This window comes from Budorcas taxicolor, chromosome 4, assembly GCF_023091745.1.
Source record: "Budorcas taxicolor isolate Tak-1 chromosome 4, Takin1.1, whole genome shotgun sequence".
Classification (NCBI taxonomy): domain Eukaryota; kingdom Metazoa; phylum Chordata; class Mammalia; order Artiodactyla; family Bovidae; genus Budorcas; species Budorcas taxicolor.
The window spans coordinates 69,508,762-69,529,193 of record NC_068913.1 but is presented as its reverse complement, the minus strand read 5'-3'; the positions used below and the strand labels follow the sequence as shown (position 1 = coordinate 69,529,193).

Sequence of the window (20,432 nt, the reverse complement as noted above, 5' to 3'; positions counted from 1 at the left end):
ATTTGAGTAGTTTGCTTTGCTTTGGCTGTGAAAACGTAACATTAAGTTTTGTTCAATTTGAGACACTCACCACACTTTCGAGGGGTCGGCTGTGTAAATAAAACCCATGCATCCTGCCCCCACAGAGCTTCTAGGCTAACCATCATCTGTGGAACCACATGATCACATCATCAATTAATTAATGAACTGCAATTTTCCATGAAAGGAGAGCACAGGTCACCCTGAAAAATATCATAGGGGGATTTACTTTACTTGGGGGAGGATAATGGGGTTTCCTTTGTGGAAGGGGCATTTAAGCAAAACGGATCCTCGAGAGATTTACCAAAGGCCAAAGAAGGTTCATGGAGAGTTAGGGTTTCAGGATGTTCCAGGGTTGTGAGTGATGGTAGAGAGAGTCTTTGAGGAAGGTTTAGTTGCATCCAGCATTTGGATAAGTCAGAGAGAAAAGTGCACAGTGGCTGCTGGACAGTGTGGTGGAAATTTCCCATTTTCAACCCTACCGACATTTGGGGCTGAATAATTCTCTGTTGTGGTGGTGGTAGGGGGGCTTCCCTATGCACTGTTGTGTCGTTCTTTCATCGCTAAGTTGCTGCCTTTGTGAACAACTTGTTAGTGAAAGAAAGTTTCCATTTGTCCTTGGCATGGAAAGGCTCAGATAATGTCTGTGAGTGATAACGAACTCAATCTCGGTCACAACTCTGCCTTTGTGATGGTGGTGACTAAGCACATGCGCTTTTAAAGGATTGTTGTTGTTTTAGACACTAAGTTGTATCTGACTCTTTGCGACCCCCTGGACTGTAGCCCGCCAGGCTCCTCTGTCCATGGGATTTTCCAAGTAAGAATACTGGAGTGGATTGCCGTTTCCTTCTTCAGGGGACCATTCTGATCCAGGGATTGAACCCATGGCTCCTGCCGTGTTTCCTGCATTGTAGGCAGATTCTTTACCCAGTGAGCCACTGGGGAGGCCAGCCCTGTGCACTATAGGATCCTTAGCAGCAATGTTGAACTCTACTTGGTAGATCCCATGAGCACTCCTCAGTTGTAACAACCAGAAATGTTTCCAGACATTACTAAATGTCCCCTCGGGAGCTAAATTGCCCCTGTTAAGAGTGACACCCCAATGCTTTGCATTTCGGCTTTCGCCTTGTTTCTTTTAGGATCTGTTTCTTTTGGGGGGATCACCTCCTTCTACGTGATGCTCTCCCTTTCTATTTTAGGTATTGCTACAAGCCATCTTGTCTCCTTCTTGGAATCAGGCAGGGTATAAATAAACAAATGTTACAGACGTGTAGTCACTGGTGTCAGATGCTGCTAGAGCTGGGATAGCGAGAGGCCTGAGCAGGGGCTGTTGGGTTTGGCAGTTGGGTGCCTGCCGGCGACCTATGAGAGAGGAGTCCGGTTAGGGGCCAGATTGGAAGGGATTACTGAGCGAGTGGGTGGTGAGGAAGTGGAGGTGGCCAGCATAGAGGAGTCTTTCAAGAGTGCTAGGGAGTGACGGAAAGCAGAGTGATATAATGGTAGCCAGAGAAGGAAGCAGCTTGAAAAAGGTTCTTTTTAAGTGAGGGCTCTCCGGGCTGGATTTTGTCAAGGGCAAGGAGGAGTGAGCGTGCTGACTTGAAGGATCACAGCTTGACTGTCCATCCTCAGGAGACAGGGGTGTAGAGGATCCTGTGAAGGAGATGGGGGTGCTCATTCCTCTGAGACAGGAGAGAACGGAAATAGAACCTATGAAGTTAATGTAGATTCTAAGATGGAGGTGATAATAAAGGTTGGAGGGGTGCATTTCAAATGATCTTCAGCTTCAGTGAAAGCAGGTCATTTCCTTGAGAAGGCTGAGTGAACTGATGAAATAGTTGGACAAACATGAGAAATGAGAATTTGCACAGTTTCTTGGTTTTAAGGTAAAATTCCAAGCCTCTTCTTTCAACACCCTCTAAATTTGAATGTGAAGATAAACCTGTAACTTGATGTCTCTCTTTAATGTGGAAGTGTTTTTTCTTGACAAGCTGTTATAAAAATATGAGCATCTTTCAGTTGAAGAGAAATTAGAGTTAAGAATATATAGTTGTTGGTCAGTGATTCCAAGGGTCTCCTGTTGGGGTGTTAGGGAATCAGTTCATCATGACATTTACTTTAGCTGCACTCCATAGCCTGAGAAACTGCGTGGAGAAGAAGGGATGGCTGGGAATTGGAAATGGAAGTAAGTATGGATTATGAGTGCTTGCACTGTGTTGGAGGTGATGGATGGATTCCCCCACCCTTTTCCCTAATTGGAAAGAACCTTTGCTCTATTAGGAACAGCTTGTAATATCTGGGAGATTTTTATGTATGTGTTATGGCTCCTTATAAATTAGCTGTGTCCCACAAGAGAGGAGAGACAAGTTTCTTATGCTCTTTCTAATCTCACAAAGTCCAATGTTAATTTCAGTGTTCCTTTGCTCTCTGCATTAACCATGTTTTAAGTTCCATTGGCCTCTCTCAGCTCTGTGTCTGTTGCAAACTGTTCATTTTGGCTATTTACAATTTGCTGCTCTTTTCCTACCAAACTTAAAAAAAAAATTCAAGATGTCCTATATTCTTTTGGAACATTATTATAGTTAATATGAGATATTATGGAAAGGCTCAAATGATAAAGAATCTGCCTACAATTCAGGAGACCTGGGTTCCATCCCTGGGTTGGGAAAATCCCCTGGAGAAGGGAATAGCTACCTACTTCAGTATTGTGTCTGGAGAATTCTATGGAATGAGGGGCCTGGTGGGCTACAATCCATGGGGTTGTAAAGAGTCAGACACAACTGAGCAACTAACACTTTAACTTTCTTTTTTTCTTTCCTACCAAATGTAAAAAGAAAATTCAAGATATCCTATATTGTCCTTTTGGAAGATAATTATAGTTACTGTGATATATTATGGAAATTATTATTAGTATATAATAAGTTTATATTCCATTTTTTTCTGTTTATATTCTATTTTAGGCTATTATTTTATGGAGCCAAAAATGGCTGCCCAAATGGCTACAAATGAAGCCTGCTACCATGTTGTTTTTTGGTTATATATTATTGAAAAATTATGACAAGGCTTTTGACAGAAAGACTTTAAGAACTTTAATCTATGTGTCTAAGTCACACATGGTATTGTAACATATTTGATGCAGTCATTCTACTGTGGTGTTAGAGGACCAAGAAAATAGATGATCCTGCAGGAAAAACCCACACTTCATGGAGACTTCCATGTATTCAGAAATGTGGCATTATCACCATGCTTTGCAACTTCTGTACTCTCCAATTTATGTTATACAAATGACAAAGAAATGAGTGATATTTATTTGAAGAACTACTTTTGAAATATTCCAATGAATTTAGCCTAGTGAATCCTCTCATTCCCTTGAATACAAATTATATTATTTGCAGAAAAGATTTCTATTCTAGTATACAATGGTAATTGAAATTTATAGCCACTATCCTGTGGAGCTGGGATGCTCTGAAAGATTTTCTAAATTGTCAAAGCCTAGGAAATATTTAGCAGACCTAATTGTCTTTTGTTGTATTTTCATTTGACTTTGATGAGGCAAATACTCAGTTAATTTTAGTTATTAAAATGTACCATTGTGAGTCAGGATAAGCTAGGCTCTGCTGCAGTAACAAATCAACTCAAAGCTTCAGTGGCTTGACACAGTAAAGACTGATTTCAGTTGCCCAAGCATACAGTTCAGTTATAGACTGACAGGACATTTTTCATAATTCTTTAGAATTTGGAGATGCTCTTCGTAATCCTCCAGAGATTTAGGATGATTGAGGGGGCACTGTGAATGGCCATGCTAAAAGGGAAAGGATCTTGCCCCAGGGAGGTGGTGCTCACATCTGGGTGACATGTCACTTCCATTCATGACTCAATGGGCAGAACCACTCATATGGCCCCACCCAACCACAAGAGGGCCAAGAAATCTAATCCCATCATATGACCTGAAGCCAGACAATTCAATACATTTGGGCACAGCATTTTGACAATAATAGTGTCATTCTCTGAAAATTAAAACTAAAGTGTTGGTTTACTGCACTGTAGGGAGTATAGAACATTAAAAGCAATTTGTCTTGTTACTATATATCATATATATAATTATGATTACTGAGATAATCAGTGTTCAGTGGCTTCATATACAGAAACATAGTATGCAAATGTCATGGGGTACATTTGTAGATATACAGCAAATAATTAAGCATGACATGGAATTCTTTCCCAAAGTCTGACATGAATGCATATGTGCTTGCATAAAATAATTTGTCATTTTACTACCAACCATGCTTTCACACTTTTTCAGAACTAACTTTTTGTTTTGCCTGTCACATTTGCAATGCTGAATAAATCTTTTTCTCTGTGATGGCAAATATTTATTATAAAACTGAATGGCTCCTCTCCTCTCTCCCTTTTATATTTTGCCTGACAGCGCTTCCCAACAGAGGATCATCTGATGATTCATAGGCACAAGCACGAAATGACTTTGAAGTTTCCCTCAATAAAAACAGACAATATGTTATCAGGTAAGGAGCCATCAGGCAAAGAGGCTTGGGTGAGCAGATCAGCCACACGTGAGCTACTTGTGCTGTGTAATAGAATGATTTTCCACTGGCAAATTCTGAGCCTTGAAAATATACATTTCTAAGATATAGCTGAGACTTAAAATAATGGTAAGAAGAAATGTAATCAGCTAATGTAGTGTTTACTAAAATAATTGGAGCTCTATGACTTCTCAGTTTTCTGTAATGTGAAATATTTATTGCTGTGAAACTTGTATCCATGTATTTTTTTCATCACATACCTGTAATTACTCAAACAACAAATATTAATTGAGCATCGGTAATGCACTCTGCATGAAAAGCAGAGACATTACTTTGTCAACAAAGGTCCATCTAGTCAAGGCTATGCTTTTTCCAGTAGTCATGTATGGATGTGAGAGTTGGACTATAAAGAAAGCTGAGCACCGAAGAATTGATGCTTTTGAACTGTGGTGTTAGAGAAGACTCTTGAGAGTCCCTTGGACTACAAGGAGATCCAACCAGTCCATCCTAAAGGAGATCAGTCCTGGGTGTTCATTGGAAGGACTGATGTTGAAATTGAAACTCCAATACTCTGGCCACTTGATGCGAAGAGCTGACTCATTTGAAAAGACCCTGATGCTGGGAAAGACTGAGGGCAGGAGGAGAAGGGAACGACAGAGGATGAGATGGTTGGATGGCATCACCGACTCAATGGACATGAGTTTGGGTAAACTTCAGGAGTTGGTGATGGACAGGGAGGCCTGGCTTGCTGCGGTTCATGGGGTCTCAAAGAGTGGGACACGACTGAGCGACTGAATGAACTGAACTGAATGTACTCTGCACCATTCTGAGTGCCATGGAGCCTCAAAGATTGATATGATTACTACTTTTGAGGATGTCATAATGTAGTGTGTGTTTGTGTGGGTGTGTGTGAAAACTTAGCTAAAACGGAAGACTGTCCATGATATGTATCAAAAGAGCATTGTAAGGAAGAATGCTATGTGACTTTAGTAGAAGGAGCTCTCTTTCTGGTTGAACTAATCAGTGAAAGTTTCCTTAAGAAACAGTACCTGCTTCATAATTAGGAAATTAAATGAGATAATGGTGGAAATATAGCGAGTAGTCGGCAAATGTGAGCAGAAATAAATAAGGCTAATCTATCGATTAATTGCCATTCTGTCCCATTTTGACAAAAGAGTGCCAGGAGTAAGGAAAGAGTGCAAAGAGTGAGAAAACTTGAATTCTAGTCTGGCCAGATGACCTTGAGTAAGTTGGTGAACACTTCTGGGCTTCAGTTTCTTTTTCTATAAAATGGGAATGATTTTATCTGCCTAGATACAATGAAAGTATTAAGTGAAAGTATTTCATGAGCCCAACCAGGGTAATTAAAGCATTTCCTGTTGCCCTCCTTAGGCTAGAAATAATTTGCTCAAGCCGCTGTCTCCCTGGCATTGTGAAAAAAATCATACACCCATAAACATGTTTTAAAAGATATCAGAAGAGAAACTGACTGCCCAGGCAAAACTGGTTCCAATAATTGAGCATTTCTATGGCACTTAAAATTTACAAGTATTTTATTATCACTATTATCAGTAAACCCTCTAAGAGTTTTATCAGACAGGTTATTATTACAACCCACATTTTACTAAAGAGGTGGAGGGACGTGGCAGAGGAAGCAGCTCTCCCAAACTCCCCAGTTCAGTTCGGTTTTGCTCAGTCGCGTCAGACTGTGTGACCCCATGGACTGCAGCATGCCAGGCCTCCCAACAGGGCAGAAATAGAGCCCCAGATCCTGCACTTCTAGCCCTCTGACCCACACCAGCTACTGCACTGTCAGGCTTCCTCAGTTGATACATATGATCAAATACTTTCAGTGATGGGACCGTCCACACATGTTCACAATCCGGCCTGTACTTGTTAATAGTGCAGATGTACTATAGTTTGGAAGACTCTTGAGTTCAAAGGCAGCCTTTTCCTTCAACCCTCCCCCCACACCCTTCCCCAGTACCTCTCTCAGTCTGTTTGTTTTCATTGAACTAGCTGGCTCTTCAGAAACAGCTTTGTCTTTCCTTAAGTCTAGAAACAGAGATGCAGAAACTCAAATTTCTAAGAATTATGAAAGCCTAGAAGGATTAGGAAGGGGGGTCTGTTCTTTTGTTTTGATCATTTATTAAGTTCTGTAGAGTCACATGTGGTGTTACCTTACAGTTCAACAGTGAACATATATATGCAAATAGCAAGGCATTAGACTTTGGAATCCCCAATATTTAAAAATAATCAGTTCACCCTTTATTTTATGCTAAACAGGATCCTTAAAATAGGCTGCCTTGGGGTAGGGAGTGGTAGGTGAGTGTGAGGATGCTGTGCTTAGTCGCTCAGTCATGTCCCATTCTTTGCAACCCTATGGACTATAGCCTGCCAGGCTCCTCTGTCCTTGGGATTCTCCAGGCAGGAATACTGGAGTGGGTTGCCATGCCCTCTTCCAGGGATCTTCCCAACCCAGGGATAGAACCCAGGTCTCCCACATTGCAGGCGGATTCTTTACCATCTGAGCCATCAGGGAAGAGGGAATGGTGAATATCTGCAGATTTTCAGAGATAGAGATAAGAATTACTCTAGTGTCTCTCAGACAGACTGCTAGGGTGACCCTAAAGGGAGGCCCATCTGAAGGTCTGAAAAAAAAGCTAAAGATGTGTGAGCATGTCTGTAGATTTTCTATGATCAGATCTTTGATGAAGCCCTTTTCAGTCATTCTTACCAGATTCTTACTAGTTTGAAAAGAATTGTTGCTGGTGATAATTGGCAGTGTCAGATGGAAAATTATTGAGAGAAAAGTCACTCTGATTTTTATTATATTGAACTTGGAATAAGAAAATGAAGAGAGAAATAAATGAGGAAAAACAGCATGAATAATATAAAGGTATATATTTTTTTGCTTTCTCAGGTTTTATGTTGAAGCTGGTAGGAGGCCATTTCATACTCCCAATGAAATTGAGTGTTAAATTTTAAAATGTGCTACCCACGCTGCATGTTTGTAATCTTGCAGAATTTTCTTGCTGGAACAGAATGCAGAGCTATCCAGTCCAACTCCAGGGGTTGAGGTCAACTACACATCATACGTCAGTCAATTTGTCCACAGTGAATTGTAATAGGCTATTTACTGGATATTTTTGCCTTGCTATTTTTTCTCAAGAAAGTCTTTATATATGTTAATCTCAAATACAGTTTTAGCATACTAGATTATGATTGTAAATATGATTGAAATTTTACTTGTGTATATCTTGATTACTTGGATTTGAATTTATCAAAAGTTTCAGAATATATTTTTATTAAAATATGTTCATTAAGATTTTATTTCTTAATGTACCTTAAGTCTATTTTGTGGCCTCTCATAAACATTAATAATTTTGTACAGCTTGAAATATAGTAAAAATAAAAATAGCATAAATCAAATCTTAACTCAGTGAGCATCATCAGGGCAAAAATGTTTAAGTCCCTCCTGGGCTATTTTTTTTCAAGCAATATTTGATTATACAAAATTTTATTTCAGATGAATAGGAGTTTGACATATATTAAGGAGATAATGTATGGTAGGTATGTTTATCACTGATTTCAGGATATCTGGCTAACTTAAATTTTTGGAAAATCACTTCATCCTTCATTAATTGCAAATATTGCAGTTCAGTTCAGTCACTCAGTCGTGTCTGACTCTTTGCGACCCCATGAATTGCAGCACGCCAGGCCTCCCTGTCCATCACCAACTCCCGGAGTTCACCCAGACTCACGTCCATCGAGTAGGTGATGCCGTCCAGCCATCTCATCCTCTGTCGTCCCCTTTTCCTCCTGCCCCCAATCCCTCCCAGCATCAGGGTCTTTTCCAATGAGTCAACTCTTTGCATGAGGTGGCCAAAGTACTGGAGTTTCAGCCTTAGCGTCATTCCTTCCAAAGAGCACCCAGGGCTGATCTCCTTCAGAATGGACTGGTTGGATCTCCTTGTAGTCCAAGGGACTCTCAAGAGTCTTCTCCAACACCACAGTTCAAAAGCATCAATTCTTTAGCACTCAGCCTTCTTCACAGTCCAACTCTCACATCCATACATGACCACAGGAAAAACCATAGCCTTGACTAGACGGACCTTAGTCAGCAAAGTAATGTCTCTGCTTTTGAATATGCTCTCTAGGTTGCTCATAACTTTTCTTCCAAGGAGTAAGTAGTGTCTTTTAATTTCATGGCTGCAGTCACCATCTGCAGTGATTTTGGGGCCCAAAAAAATAAAGTCTGACACTGTTTCCACTGTTTCCCCATCTATTTCCCATGAAGTGATGGGACCGGATGCCATGATCTTCATTTTCTGAATGTTGAGCTTTAAGCCAACTTTTTCACTCTCCTCTTTCCCTTTCATCAAGAGGCTCTTTAGTTCCTCTTCACTTTCTGCCATAAGGGTGGTGTCATCTGCATATCTGAGGTGACTGATATTTCTCCTGGCAATCTTGATTCCAGCTTGTGTTTCTTCCAGTCCAGCGTTTCTCATGATGTACTGTGCATATAAGTTAAATAAGCAGGGTGACAATACACAGCCTTGATGTACTCCTTTTCCTATTTGGAACCAGTCTGGTGTTCCATGTTAGGGAAGTTATTAAGATACCACAGATATATTCTTAATGTATAAATATCCAAAGAATTGTAAGATCTGAAATAATTTCATAGCTTTGCCATAGAGCCCATTTTATTTAGGGCAGGTAGAATTTACCACTCAAAATGACTGTAAACAATCTTCGACACATCACAAGTCAGGTTAATACCAGTGACAGTCATGGTGTTTTATTAAGATGAGTCTGCTTTTATGAATGGAGAGTAAACATAAAACCTTTCTTTCTAAGGGGTCAGTACTAGTAGGGACATGAATAGGAGTGGTGGTGTTGGATACTGAGGGCAAAGACTTCCATCCCCTCCCACCTTGGTCCTTCCACCCTTATTTGGGCCATATGATAGATGTCCAGAGTTCCTGATGTGATCAGGGGCATGAATCATTCCCTTTAGCTATTCTTAATCTGATAGGTGGTAATTTCTTGGTGAGGAAAGTGGTGATAGCAAAGGTTTCACACACAGGTTGCAAAATTACCAATTACCATATCACAGCAGATCTATTGGGTTTGCAAATGATGATCAAATTTCAGTATTAGAGATACTGAAGCATTAGAGATATGTGTTTGGGTCTACATTAATGGTATTATGGCTTGGTATCCTGGAATTCCCCCATCTTGCCCTATCAGACATCCCCACCTCCATTTTTTACAGGGTTCTGGAAAAACAGAATAAGAATCAAAGTGCAACTTTGTAGCTGAACAAATAATAAGCAGATAATACTCTAAATGAGAACTCTGTGTATATGTGTTGTGTGTTGTGGATTGACCTAGAAGATGATAGATTTTATTTCATTAAAGGGAAGATGAAGTTCAAGAGTATCACAGACCTTTCCCAAAAGGTAAAGCCGTATCAACACTCAGGTGGGAAACCTGAGAAAGAGACACAGAGACTGCCTTTAAATGCCCGGTCAGTTCCCCCACTAGACATCTTAATCCGATTAATGCCACAGGCAAAGGGACTGTGCTTGTAGAGAAGTTAGGACAGGCATCCGCTGAGGTGTAGAAAGAGGATCTGAAGCTGCCCCTTCACCACCATTCATTTATTTAACAAACATTTGATGAGTGCCTGCAAAGATCCTATCGCGTTGGGTGCTGGGGATGTGGTATTGAACCAGACAGATGAAGTTGCTCTTCCATAGAGCCGATTTTACGCTATTCAGAGTGGGGAGGAAGAGAGATAATAGGCAAACAAAACAAAACAACCCCCTGCCCCCAGATAAATAAATAAGAAAATATCAGTTAGGGACAAGTACTCTGACGAAGATAAAAACGTGATAGTGTGACGTCAGTGGCCAGCAGGCTGTCTGAAGGGAGGTCAGGAAAGGCCGTTTCCGCATAGATATGGCATTTCAGCCAAGACCTGGTGTTCAGTACCCCAGGCTCAGGGGTTCTTTCTCCCTGACCTCTGAGTGTGGTGGGGCTGGAAGTGGTAAAACCCCAACACCAGAGGCGGTGCAGCTGACTGTGTCTTGTACTGATACACAGAGGAGAGGTATATAAAGGACACTATAACCCTTCAGAAGCCAGCTGAGATCTGGATTAGGTCGAGAAGTACAGCCTAGTTCCAGATTCAGAACCTAATTCTTACTGTGGAGAAAGCAAAATGTTTTCAATGAAGCAGAACTTTTGTTTCCAAGAAACTGTAATCAACCAGACAATCTCAGAATCCAAATCTACTGCCCATGGCTCTTTGCTGTAAACCCTACTTAACAATCCAAGAACATTTTAATAGAAAAGTCAGAGGAAAGGTGACATATCACTGCAAATTCTTTTTGGAATGCACTGGGATATAAAAAGTAAATAAATCACACACAGCATACACACACACACACACACACACACACACACAAACACAGCCCATGCTGCCCTTCTTTCTCTTCCATCAGTGGCAAAGTTACATAATGATTTCTCACTATGGAAATCAATCAGATCTTCATGGAACAGAGGGTGGTGGAGATGGCTTGCACCAGAGGGCAGCATGATAATAGCAAGAGCTACCACTTATTGCCGTATCTTGTGCCAGTAATTGTGGCCCCTGCTTTATATACACTGTCATTTAATCCTGGCCACTTTTTTTTTTTCATATGAGTGAAAAACATCAAGAGGATAAGCAATTTTTCCAAAGTCCCTATCTATGTTTTTCTTACTATACATCTAGATTTGGTGAGATATGCTATGGGGTTGCACAGAATCGGACACGACTGAAGCGACTTAGCAGCAGCAGCGGCAGCATATTATTTGTAGCATATTTCAGCCTGAGATTTATGTTTGGATATAAGTCTATGAACTGCTTTTTATTATATTATTGATTTATCTCTTCAGTTCAGTTCAGTCACTCAGTCGTGTCCGACTTTTTGCGACCCCATGAATCGCAGCATGCCAGGCCTCCCTGTCCATCACCAACTCCTGGAGTTCACCCAAACCCACGTCCATCAAGTCGGTGATGCCATCCAGCCATCTCATCCTCGGTTGTCCCCTTCTCCTCCTGCCCCCAATCCCTCCCAGCATCAGAGTCTTTTCCAATGAGTCAACTCTTCGCATGGGGTGGCCAAATACTGGAGTTTCAGCTTTAGCATCATTCCTTCCAAAGAACACCCAGAACTGATCTCCTTCAGAATGGACTGGTTGTATTTCCTTGCAGTCCAAGGGACTCTCAAGAGTCTTCTCCAACACCACAGTTCAAAAGCATCAATTCTTCGGCGCTCAGCCTTCTTCACAGTCCAACTCTCACATCCATACATGACCACTGGAAAAACCATAGCCTTGACTAGACGGACCTTTGTTGGCAAAGTAATGTCTCTGCTTTTGAATATGCTGTCTAGGTTGGTCATAACTTTCCTTCCAAGGAGTAAGCGTCTTTTAATTTCATGGCTGCAGTCACCATCTGCAGTGATTTTGGAGCCCCCCAAAATAAAGTCTGACACTGTTTCCACTGTTTCCCCATCTATTTCCCATGAAGTGATGGGACCAGATGCCATGATCTTAGTTTTCTATGTTGAGCTTTAAGCCAACTTTTTCACTCTCCTCTTTCACTTTCAAGAGGCTTTTTAGCAGTCATCAAATGGGAAGAGTCAAACATTTTTAGAAGGAAATTATAACAATGCATTAGCATTTAGAGGAATGAAGAGTTGTGTTTTTAAATCAGATTTTCTCATCCACTGTGATAAGTTACTACTGCCATCTAGGCTAGGTCAGCTTGTTATTCATGTTTTTAATTGGTCAAGCAAAGTAGAATTTTAAAAATTCACCTGAATATGTCAGAGGCCTTGATTGAAAATCTCCTTTTATATATGAAAAATTGACTTCTAGTCTATTTAATCTGGAACTCAATTCCTTTTGACAAAGAGTGTAGGAGAACTTGGGCAATTAGTGACCAAGTGGAAGCATTAAGCTTTCGATTCCACTATTCAGGGCAGATTTTGACCCCTTCATTTATGTGGCCAGCGAAGATGTGGTTTCACAGTGTTAGTAACACTTTTTACTGGCTTAGCTCCTCTAAACAGAATTAAAATTGTGACTTAATGGCTGTTGAAACACTTAGAGTTAGGCCGTGGCTGATAGTATGCAGGTGTGGAAAATAGACTTGTATTTTTAAATCCATACTGCTTTCTTCTGAAACCATATGTCGTAAGAGATGTCCTTATCAGAGCATGCTCTGGTTGACTCATATCCTAAGGGTGTCTAGTCCACCAGCTCTCTACCTTGACAGTGAATGGATTGCAGCATGTTAGTCAAGAGTGTGAGAGTGTGTCTCACCTCTTACTGATCTGGATCACCCCAGTCCAGGTCAGTTTTTAAGTATCCCACAGCTGTTGTTAAAAGCCAAATTTGCTTTGGTTTGTTCTATAGGAGCACTGCCTCTTGGGACAGATGTCAGTGTCACTGAGAGGACCCTATTGCTCCTATTGTATATTCACACTCAATAAAAGGCACATTTATTGCAAAGAAGCCTGTCTAGAATTCTGTGGAATTCTGACGGTTGTTACTGATTATTGCTCTTATGAAGGATTATGTATTTTAAAATTCATTTAATGTAAACTTTCTTAACTAGAACTCTATTAAAATGCAGGTAAGGGATAAGAATATCTCTATGAAAGCATTGGTTGAAAATAGTGGGATAAATCTGACTATAAAAAGAATATTAAAAATCTCTAAGAGAGATGCCTTTTTTGAGAACCCTAACTCTTACCAAAATAGATAGGCTACTTCTAATATTTTTCTCTATTGATTTGAGCAGCATTCTTAAGGAATTCCATTAAGGCACATTTTGTTGGCTGAAATTGAGTCACGCAAATTATAAAAATGCATTGCCTTTAAAAAAATACCCTACAGTTAGAATGGTCACTAATTCAAACTGATCTTTCTTATAACTTGTCTGAGTAAGTGAGGCTTTTATAGTATCGATTTAATACAGAATGATATAAAATTACTTTATAGAGTCCTTTAGTAATACCATCACTGAGACTATGAGACCAATAGGAAAAAAATTTTTGCTTAGGTGACTCACATTTTTTTCTCCTCTGGTATATGATGGGAAATCTGCTTTTCCCTTTTTCTTAAATTGATGACATGTCACCTTGCCTTTTTTATAAAAAAAAAAAAAGAAACATAGACAGACATATAACTCAAACACAGCTCTGAAACTGAATAAAGTAGCAACCTATTATTAAATGTAAACCAGACTAAACACTTTTTAAAAGAAGAATTGGGTTTCATGCTTTAGCTTTGTGCTTGTCATTTAGGTTTTGGAATAATCATACTTCCTGGGACTGAAGCACTTGATGGTAGGCAGACTATGGATTGACTGAAAACTTAGTGAGTTGGTTTTTTCCCTATTAGTTCTAGCCATACACTTGTGGTCCTTCCCAGGTGAGATGTAATGTGATGCAGGATTTTTTTATCACAGAAATGATGGGTAAATGCCTAACTCATAATGCCATGTTTGTGGTCCTTTTCCTGGCAGATAGGCAAATAGAGTCTGCTCTGTTGGCAGATATCCTTTAGTGAGCCATTTACAGAGGCAGTGATTTTATGAGAAGATGCTCCATTTTCAAGAAATAGACTCATCATTCCAGGAAGGGGAGTAGATATTGAAATATGACAAACTTTACAAAAGATATTTTATCCCTTTTGGTACAAATCTTTCTTGTCTGGTTGGTAAATATATCCCCAAGGATGCTTGAGAGGAGTAGAAGAGGCTAAGATTTCTTGCTTGCACTGGCCCTGGGTGTCTAGGTCTCCTGAGACCTTGGCTTGATGTGCTCTTTGTAGACTGTGAGAAGGTGGCACACAAGCTGCAGCTCCCATGCAGATTTACAAAGGTTATAGCTACAACTCAGGTAGCATTCAGACTCAAAAACTATTAACTTTTAGTTTGAGATTTGGGATTGAGAGTCTCCATCTCTCATTCAGATGGTCCCCACTGGAGTAAAAGCACTAAAAGAAAGGAGAGCAGAAGTCCTTAAATGATCATGTCAACTCTGAGTTCTGAGTGGAACCAGTTCCTATAAGTCCTTGGAGTTTAACTCGTCACTACTGAACACACCTTCGATATTATCCACAGATAGAGCATCAGTCACTGTTATTCAGGACATAGAAACTGCTGCCGCTATAGATAACTGGTGTATGCTCTTGGTTCTAAATAAGGCATAGATTAGAAGAATTTTAACTTTGGCCATGGATATTACTCACTTATTTCTGGTCTGATCTCAGCTGGAATAGTTACTTGACAAGGCATTCATGTGGCCGAGAAACTCTGCCTCTGTTATTTAAGCTGCTGATAGATTTAGCTGTTCCCTCTTTTGAAGATTTGCACATTTCCTGGCTTACTTGGAACTGGTACCATGTGGGATCAAAGATGACTTGAGACCCTGTATTAATTCTAATAAATGTTAAAACAAAAGTTAAGCTCCATTTTCTGGTTCCTGTTGTAACTGGAAAGAATAGCTCATTCACAAGAAGAGAATGAATTAAATATTCAGAACAGTGTGCCTTATCTATTCCAAATGTGAATATAGATAAATGTTTTGCCTTCCCTTCACTCTTATCATACAGCAAAGAAAGTCACATTTGGTAACAACTCTGGGGCCCTCCTCTGGGTCTTTGGGTCTGGGGAGGAGGGGGCCGGCTGTCTTTAGTGCCCATGGCTGCTCTTGTTCCACAGCTTTGTCTCCCTATTGCTGCAGAGATGTTCGTCATGATGGATGGTGCTGTTGCTACCCTGTGCCATGCTCCTTCACTCTCCTTTGTTGATGTATGTGGGTGTATGTGGGTATCTGGGAATAATTTTGCTTTAGCGAAGATAGAAAACATCTCTCAACTTTGCTTGGGGCTTGGGTCCCCAAATGTCAACCTGAATTCAATTTTAGGGACCATCTCATGAACTTGTCCCAGAGTTCAGAAGTCTTATAGAGCTTCTAGGATTACTATTCTCTTTACCTGGAATCATGGCCCTCAACTTCTAAATCTCCAACATAGAAGCATAGAGAAATAAAAGGAAAAATAAAACCTGGCAAACGAAATTCCTACTGATGACAAGTGGTCTAATATTTCAGTTCTGTTATGTGATACTTTCTCAGGTTTTTTTAGTCACAAAAATGTTCTTGCTGGATAGTGAAGAGTCTGTAGGCTTGTAGTGCAGTAGTGTAGTTCTGTTGTGTGAAGGATATAAATGACTGCAAGATATTTCAGAAGAACCAAGGATTGTAAGGATTGTTCATTACCAATACAGTTATATGACTCCATTTCTAAATGGTGCCCAAGGTGAGTTTCAGTTTCCTTGTAAGTAAAATGGAGGAGGTCATTTTTACCTAATGCGGTTGGTGTGAAAATTAATGAGATGATGCAACAAAATACTTAGCAGTATGTTTGGCATGGAACAGTGTGAAAGTATTAGTTAGTCGGTCTTTTCCGACTCTTTGCAACCCCATGGACTATAACCTGCCAGGCTCCTCTGTCCATGGAATTCTCTAGGCAAGAATACTGGAGTGTATTGTAATTCCCTTCTCCATGGGATCTTCCCCACCCAAGGATCGAACCTGGGTCTCCTGTGTGGTAGGCAGATTATTTACAGTTTGGAATGGAATAAGCACCCAGTAAAGGTGCAGCCATACACACGAACACACACACACACACACACACACACACACACACACACACACACTTTTATTTCCGCGCTCGGTTCCTGTCCACTTACACCCTCTGTTTATAAAACTCTGTCTAGCCCTTACTCTGGCCGAATTTCTAGTATCTAACCAGTTGTTACTGGTGTTCCTGTCCTGCTGTTCTTTACATGGTCAAATGTATCTTTGACCTACTACAGTGACTTTCGAATGGAACCCGGTTATGGTGGTGATTTTATGATCCAAACCTTGTTTGAAAGATGATGAGCATGTCCAGAGAATGTAGGTAATTTTCCCTAAATCACACAATTATCACATCTAGATTTCTGAGTTGTCAATATTGTCTTTTATTCTTGTACCCAAGACCTTTGGACCTATAAGGAGAGTCTGGGCAAAGCATGGGATTTAGATTGAGGAAGGATTATGGTCATAGGTAAGAGAGGACTTAATAGTGATAAGATGGTTATAAATCATGTGACCTTGTGCAAAGTACTTATTTCTCCTGTTTTAAAATAATATGTACCCTGCTTACCTCAGAGGATCTTGTGAGATCTGGGTTCTAGACAATGTGGGTGAAAATGTTTGTGAACTGCAAAATGCTGAATAAATACTAATTTTATTATAAACACTGTGTGGTATATATAACTGTTATAGATATGTATGGATATGTAGGTATATGTGTCCATGCATGCCAAGTTGCTTCAGTTGTTGCTAAATTGCTCTTTGTGACCCTATGGACTCTATGGACCCTATGCCAGGCTCCTCTATCCCTGGGATTCTCCAGGTAACAATATTGGAGTGGGTTGCCATGCCCTCCTCCAGGGGCTCTTCCCAACCCAGGGATCAAACCCGCATCTCTTATGTCTTCTGCATTGGCAGGAAGATTCTTTGATGCTAGTGCCACTAGGGAAGCCCATGTAGGAATATTTGTATAGCTTAATAAATGAATGTACATTTTAATAAAACCATTTTTAGCAAAACCCAATCCTTTGCATATCTTTTATCTGTAGTGTCCAATTTATAATCATCTGGCTCTCCTACTGGCTCTCCATGTACTACAAAGGGAGCTCAAGATCTTGGAGACCAGACTAAGAATGGGGAAGAATGCAGGTAGATATTTTGTTGCATTTGAATCCAAGTCAACCATTTGGGTCCTTAACAGGTAGGAAAGCCCCATGCCCATAGTGTATCAGGAGACATTGCCTTGGAAAGGCTCATTAAATGGAAATATCAAGTCTTTTTCAGCTTCATAGATATTAAGATTATTCTTTGACTTTCAATGGATAATTTACTAAAATTAACTACTCTCTTTATGATTTAGAAAATGAAATAGGATTCTAGTTTCTGGTCATATAGGAACATATAAAGAGAATGCCGAAACTGCAATTTCATTGCAACTTGGGGACTTTCTGCAGTTGACTGGTGTTGATGACTAAGAGGACTGTCCAGAAAGAGATTTGAGGCTGAATGTAGATCGTTGGACAATGTTGTAATCCATCTAGCAGTGTCTGCCATAGACTCAGATGGGAATAATGCATGTACATAATGGAAATAGCACCAAGCCCTTGGTTACAATACCAGGGTTGCTACATCTACCCGGAAGATCTTGAATAAGACCCTTAATCACTCAGAGCTTCAGTTTTCTTCACTTGCAAAACAGTTGACCTGGCCAGGCTTCCCACTGGGAAGTGGTCCTCTCCGGTTTTTTTAATCTTTTGTTACTGAGAGAAGTGCAGTTAGTACAATTTTATTCTTATTCATGTAAGTATACTTTTACTAGGAATATAACTACCTTTAATAATTACAAAAGTGTGATTCTACACTGCTTACCTATAGGATCTTATGAGACCTAGAGTCTAGAAAATGTGTACATAATATTAAGACACAAATAGTGGTTTCATATCCTCCAGTTTTTCAAGTGGTAAACTCTCCAGACCATCAAGAACATGAAAGAAATTCTATTCCTTTTAAAATGTCTTCTCTGAACATTCGTTTGGCTATAGCAGAGGAAAATAAAATTAATAAGTATATTTTTGAGGGATGGAAGCTGAATGTGTTTGTCTTGGAACCATTCATCATCCTTCTGTGACTCTCAAAATGAGAGAGAGAATTGCTAAATCTTTATTCTCCATTAAGAAAAAGGAATCAAATGCATGCGTCCCTCTTTTTGTTTAATATAAACATTTATTAAATATTTTATCCTCCCAGCTCCCTAAAGTCAGGCTTAACATTGACTCTAGATTTTTCTTGGCCTTACTTGAGCAAAATTGTTTTTTTCCAATTAAAAAATTCTACACATTGTGACATGTATTCAAATGATATGAACCCCAGAAAGTCAACAGTGGCTTCTTGGCTTCTCCTCAACTGAAGTTTTCCAGAGGGAACCCCTCATGTGCTGCAGGCTTCTACACATCATATTCTTTCTCTGGGCTTTATGATTTTATTTTATTCCATATTCTAATTTTATGTAAAGGGCTGGAAAGTTATGGATGGCCACTTGGCGTTGTCATTAAGGCTAGTGGAGGGGATTAGTGAATTTAGGTCGTGCTTGCCATTGGCTTTTGAGGAAACGATCCCCTGTCTAATCATTTGGTCTTTGTTTTCAGATCAGACTCCAACCCCAACGAGATTCCTGAAGAACTGCGAGGAGGTGGGGCTCTTCAGTGAGTTGGACTGCTCCCTAGAGCATGAGTTTAGGAAGGCTCAGGAGGAAGAGAGCAGCAAGCGGGTAGGTTCACTTGGATGCCTGGACAAGTGTTTCCTCTAGCACCTGCTAGACACGTCTGTGTTGAAACTAGGTGGCATTGTTGTGCTGATGTGGCTTTAAAACAGCATTTTATCCATTTACAAGTGCTTTATGTTTGTTTTTTTTTTTTTAATGGATGAATCTCTGGTTGTGGTAGAAAAATCATGGGAAAAGCAGATTATATGAAATATGGAATTCAAGCCAAAAAATTATCCTGATTCTTTTTTTTTAATTGGAGGATAATTGCTTTACAGTGTTGTGGTGGTCTCTGCCATACATCAGATGGATCATAATTATTCTTGACTTGAGTCAGATAAACTCATGGAATTTTCCATTCAAAACTAGCTGTTTTCCTTTGCTGAATAATAGCAAGATTTCCATGGGTGGTAAGTGCAGAAGACAAGGACCAGAGGGTAAGATGACAAGTGAAGGATCATAGCAGTAGGAGAGAGGATTTCATCTGATCTTGACCCAGGCTATAACTATCTGATTTCTGTCATCTTCCTGGTGTCTCTCTACCACATTTCACAGTTCCTTCTTGACCATATTATCATGCATTTGTTGTTGTTGAAATAAATAGGTTCACTATAAGTGTGCATTATTTGTTCTTACAAATGTAGAAAATCTACTTTATGAATCCCTCCAGAATATACTCCTTTTTTATTGTAATGTGCCGGCATTTAAAAAATCACTGTATCAGATTAAAGAAAAGAAGTGGAGGCACAAGTAAATAAGATAATGAAGCTTTTTAGTATTTTTAGTTTGTTTTTATAGACCATTATTGAATGCCCACACTGTACTAAACAACACATTAGACATATCCCATGCCCAGAGACTTAAACTGTGAAAGCGGGTTGAAAGGAGGTACCAGCTACATTGTAATGGATTCTGAATTTCCAGCTGTTGCATCCGGAGAAGAAATTTTAAAAGGCTCTGATATTTCTCTAAGTGTTTCAAAACCTTTGAATCTCTCTCTATGTGAAATTAGAATAATCCCTCTCCACCAGATTTTTCATCTCACATTCTCACATCATGATAGCCGAGGGTCTGTATTCAGTCTGTACTGCTTTAGGAAAAATCCTGAAAATAGGTTACAAGAGGGATATAAAATCTCAAGCAACTCATTTTATTTATAATTAGTTATTCATACTTGACCATCTCCTACCTCCCCAGCCCCAACCCAGTGAAGGGCCTTTCTTTTTTCTTTTTTTAAAACAAACACTTATTTAGCACTTATTTGCCAGATGCTGTTCTGAGTACTTAAAATTTTTAACTAAATAGAAATAGAAGGCATGCATTCTATATTTCATTGCAATAGAAATAGATTTTTAAAAACCATAAAAATAGCAAGGAAGAGAGGAACCAAAAAGTCTAGTAAATTTA

General features: G+C 39.8%; 1 protein-coding gene across 2 annotated transcripts in view; it reads left to right on the top strand.

The window, feature by feature from the left end:
• Window positions 1–20,432, top strand: part of CREB5 (cAMP responsive element binding protein 5) — a 434,664-nt gene that overhangs the window by 85,387 nt on the left and 328,845 nt on the right. For both annotated transcript variants that reach the window (XM_052638724.1, XM_052638723.1), the window contains exons 3-4: window positions 4,445–4,538; window positions 18,910–19,031. In XM_052638724.1, the coding sequence (XP_052494684.1) occupies window positions 4,445–4,538; window positions 18,910–19,031 (216 nt within the window). The remainder of the gene's footprint in view (window positions 1–4,444; window positions 4,539–18,909; window positions 19,032–20,432) is intronic.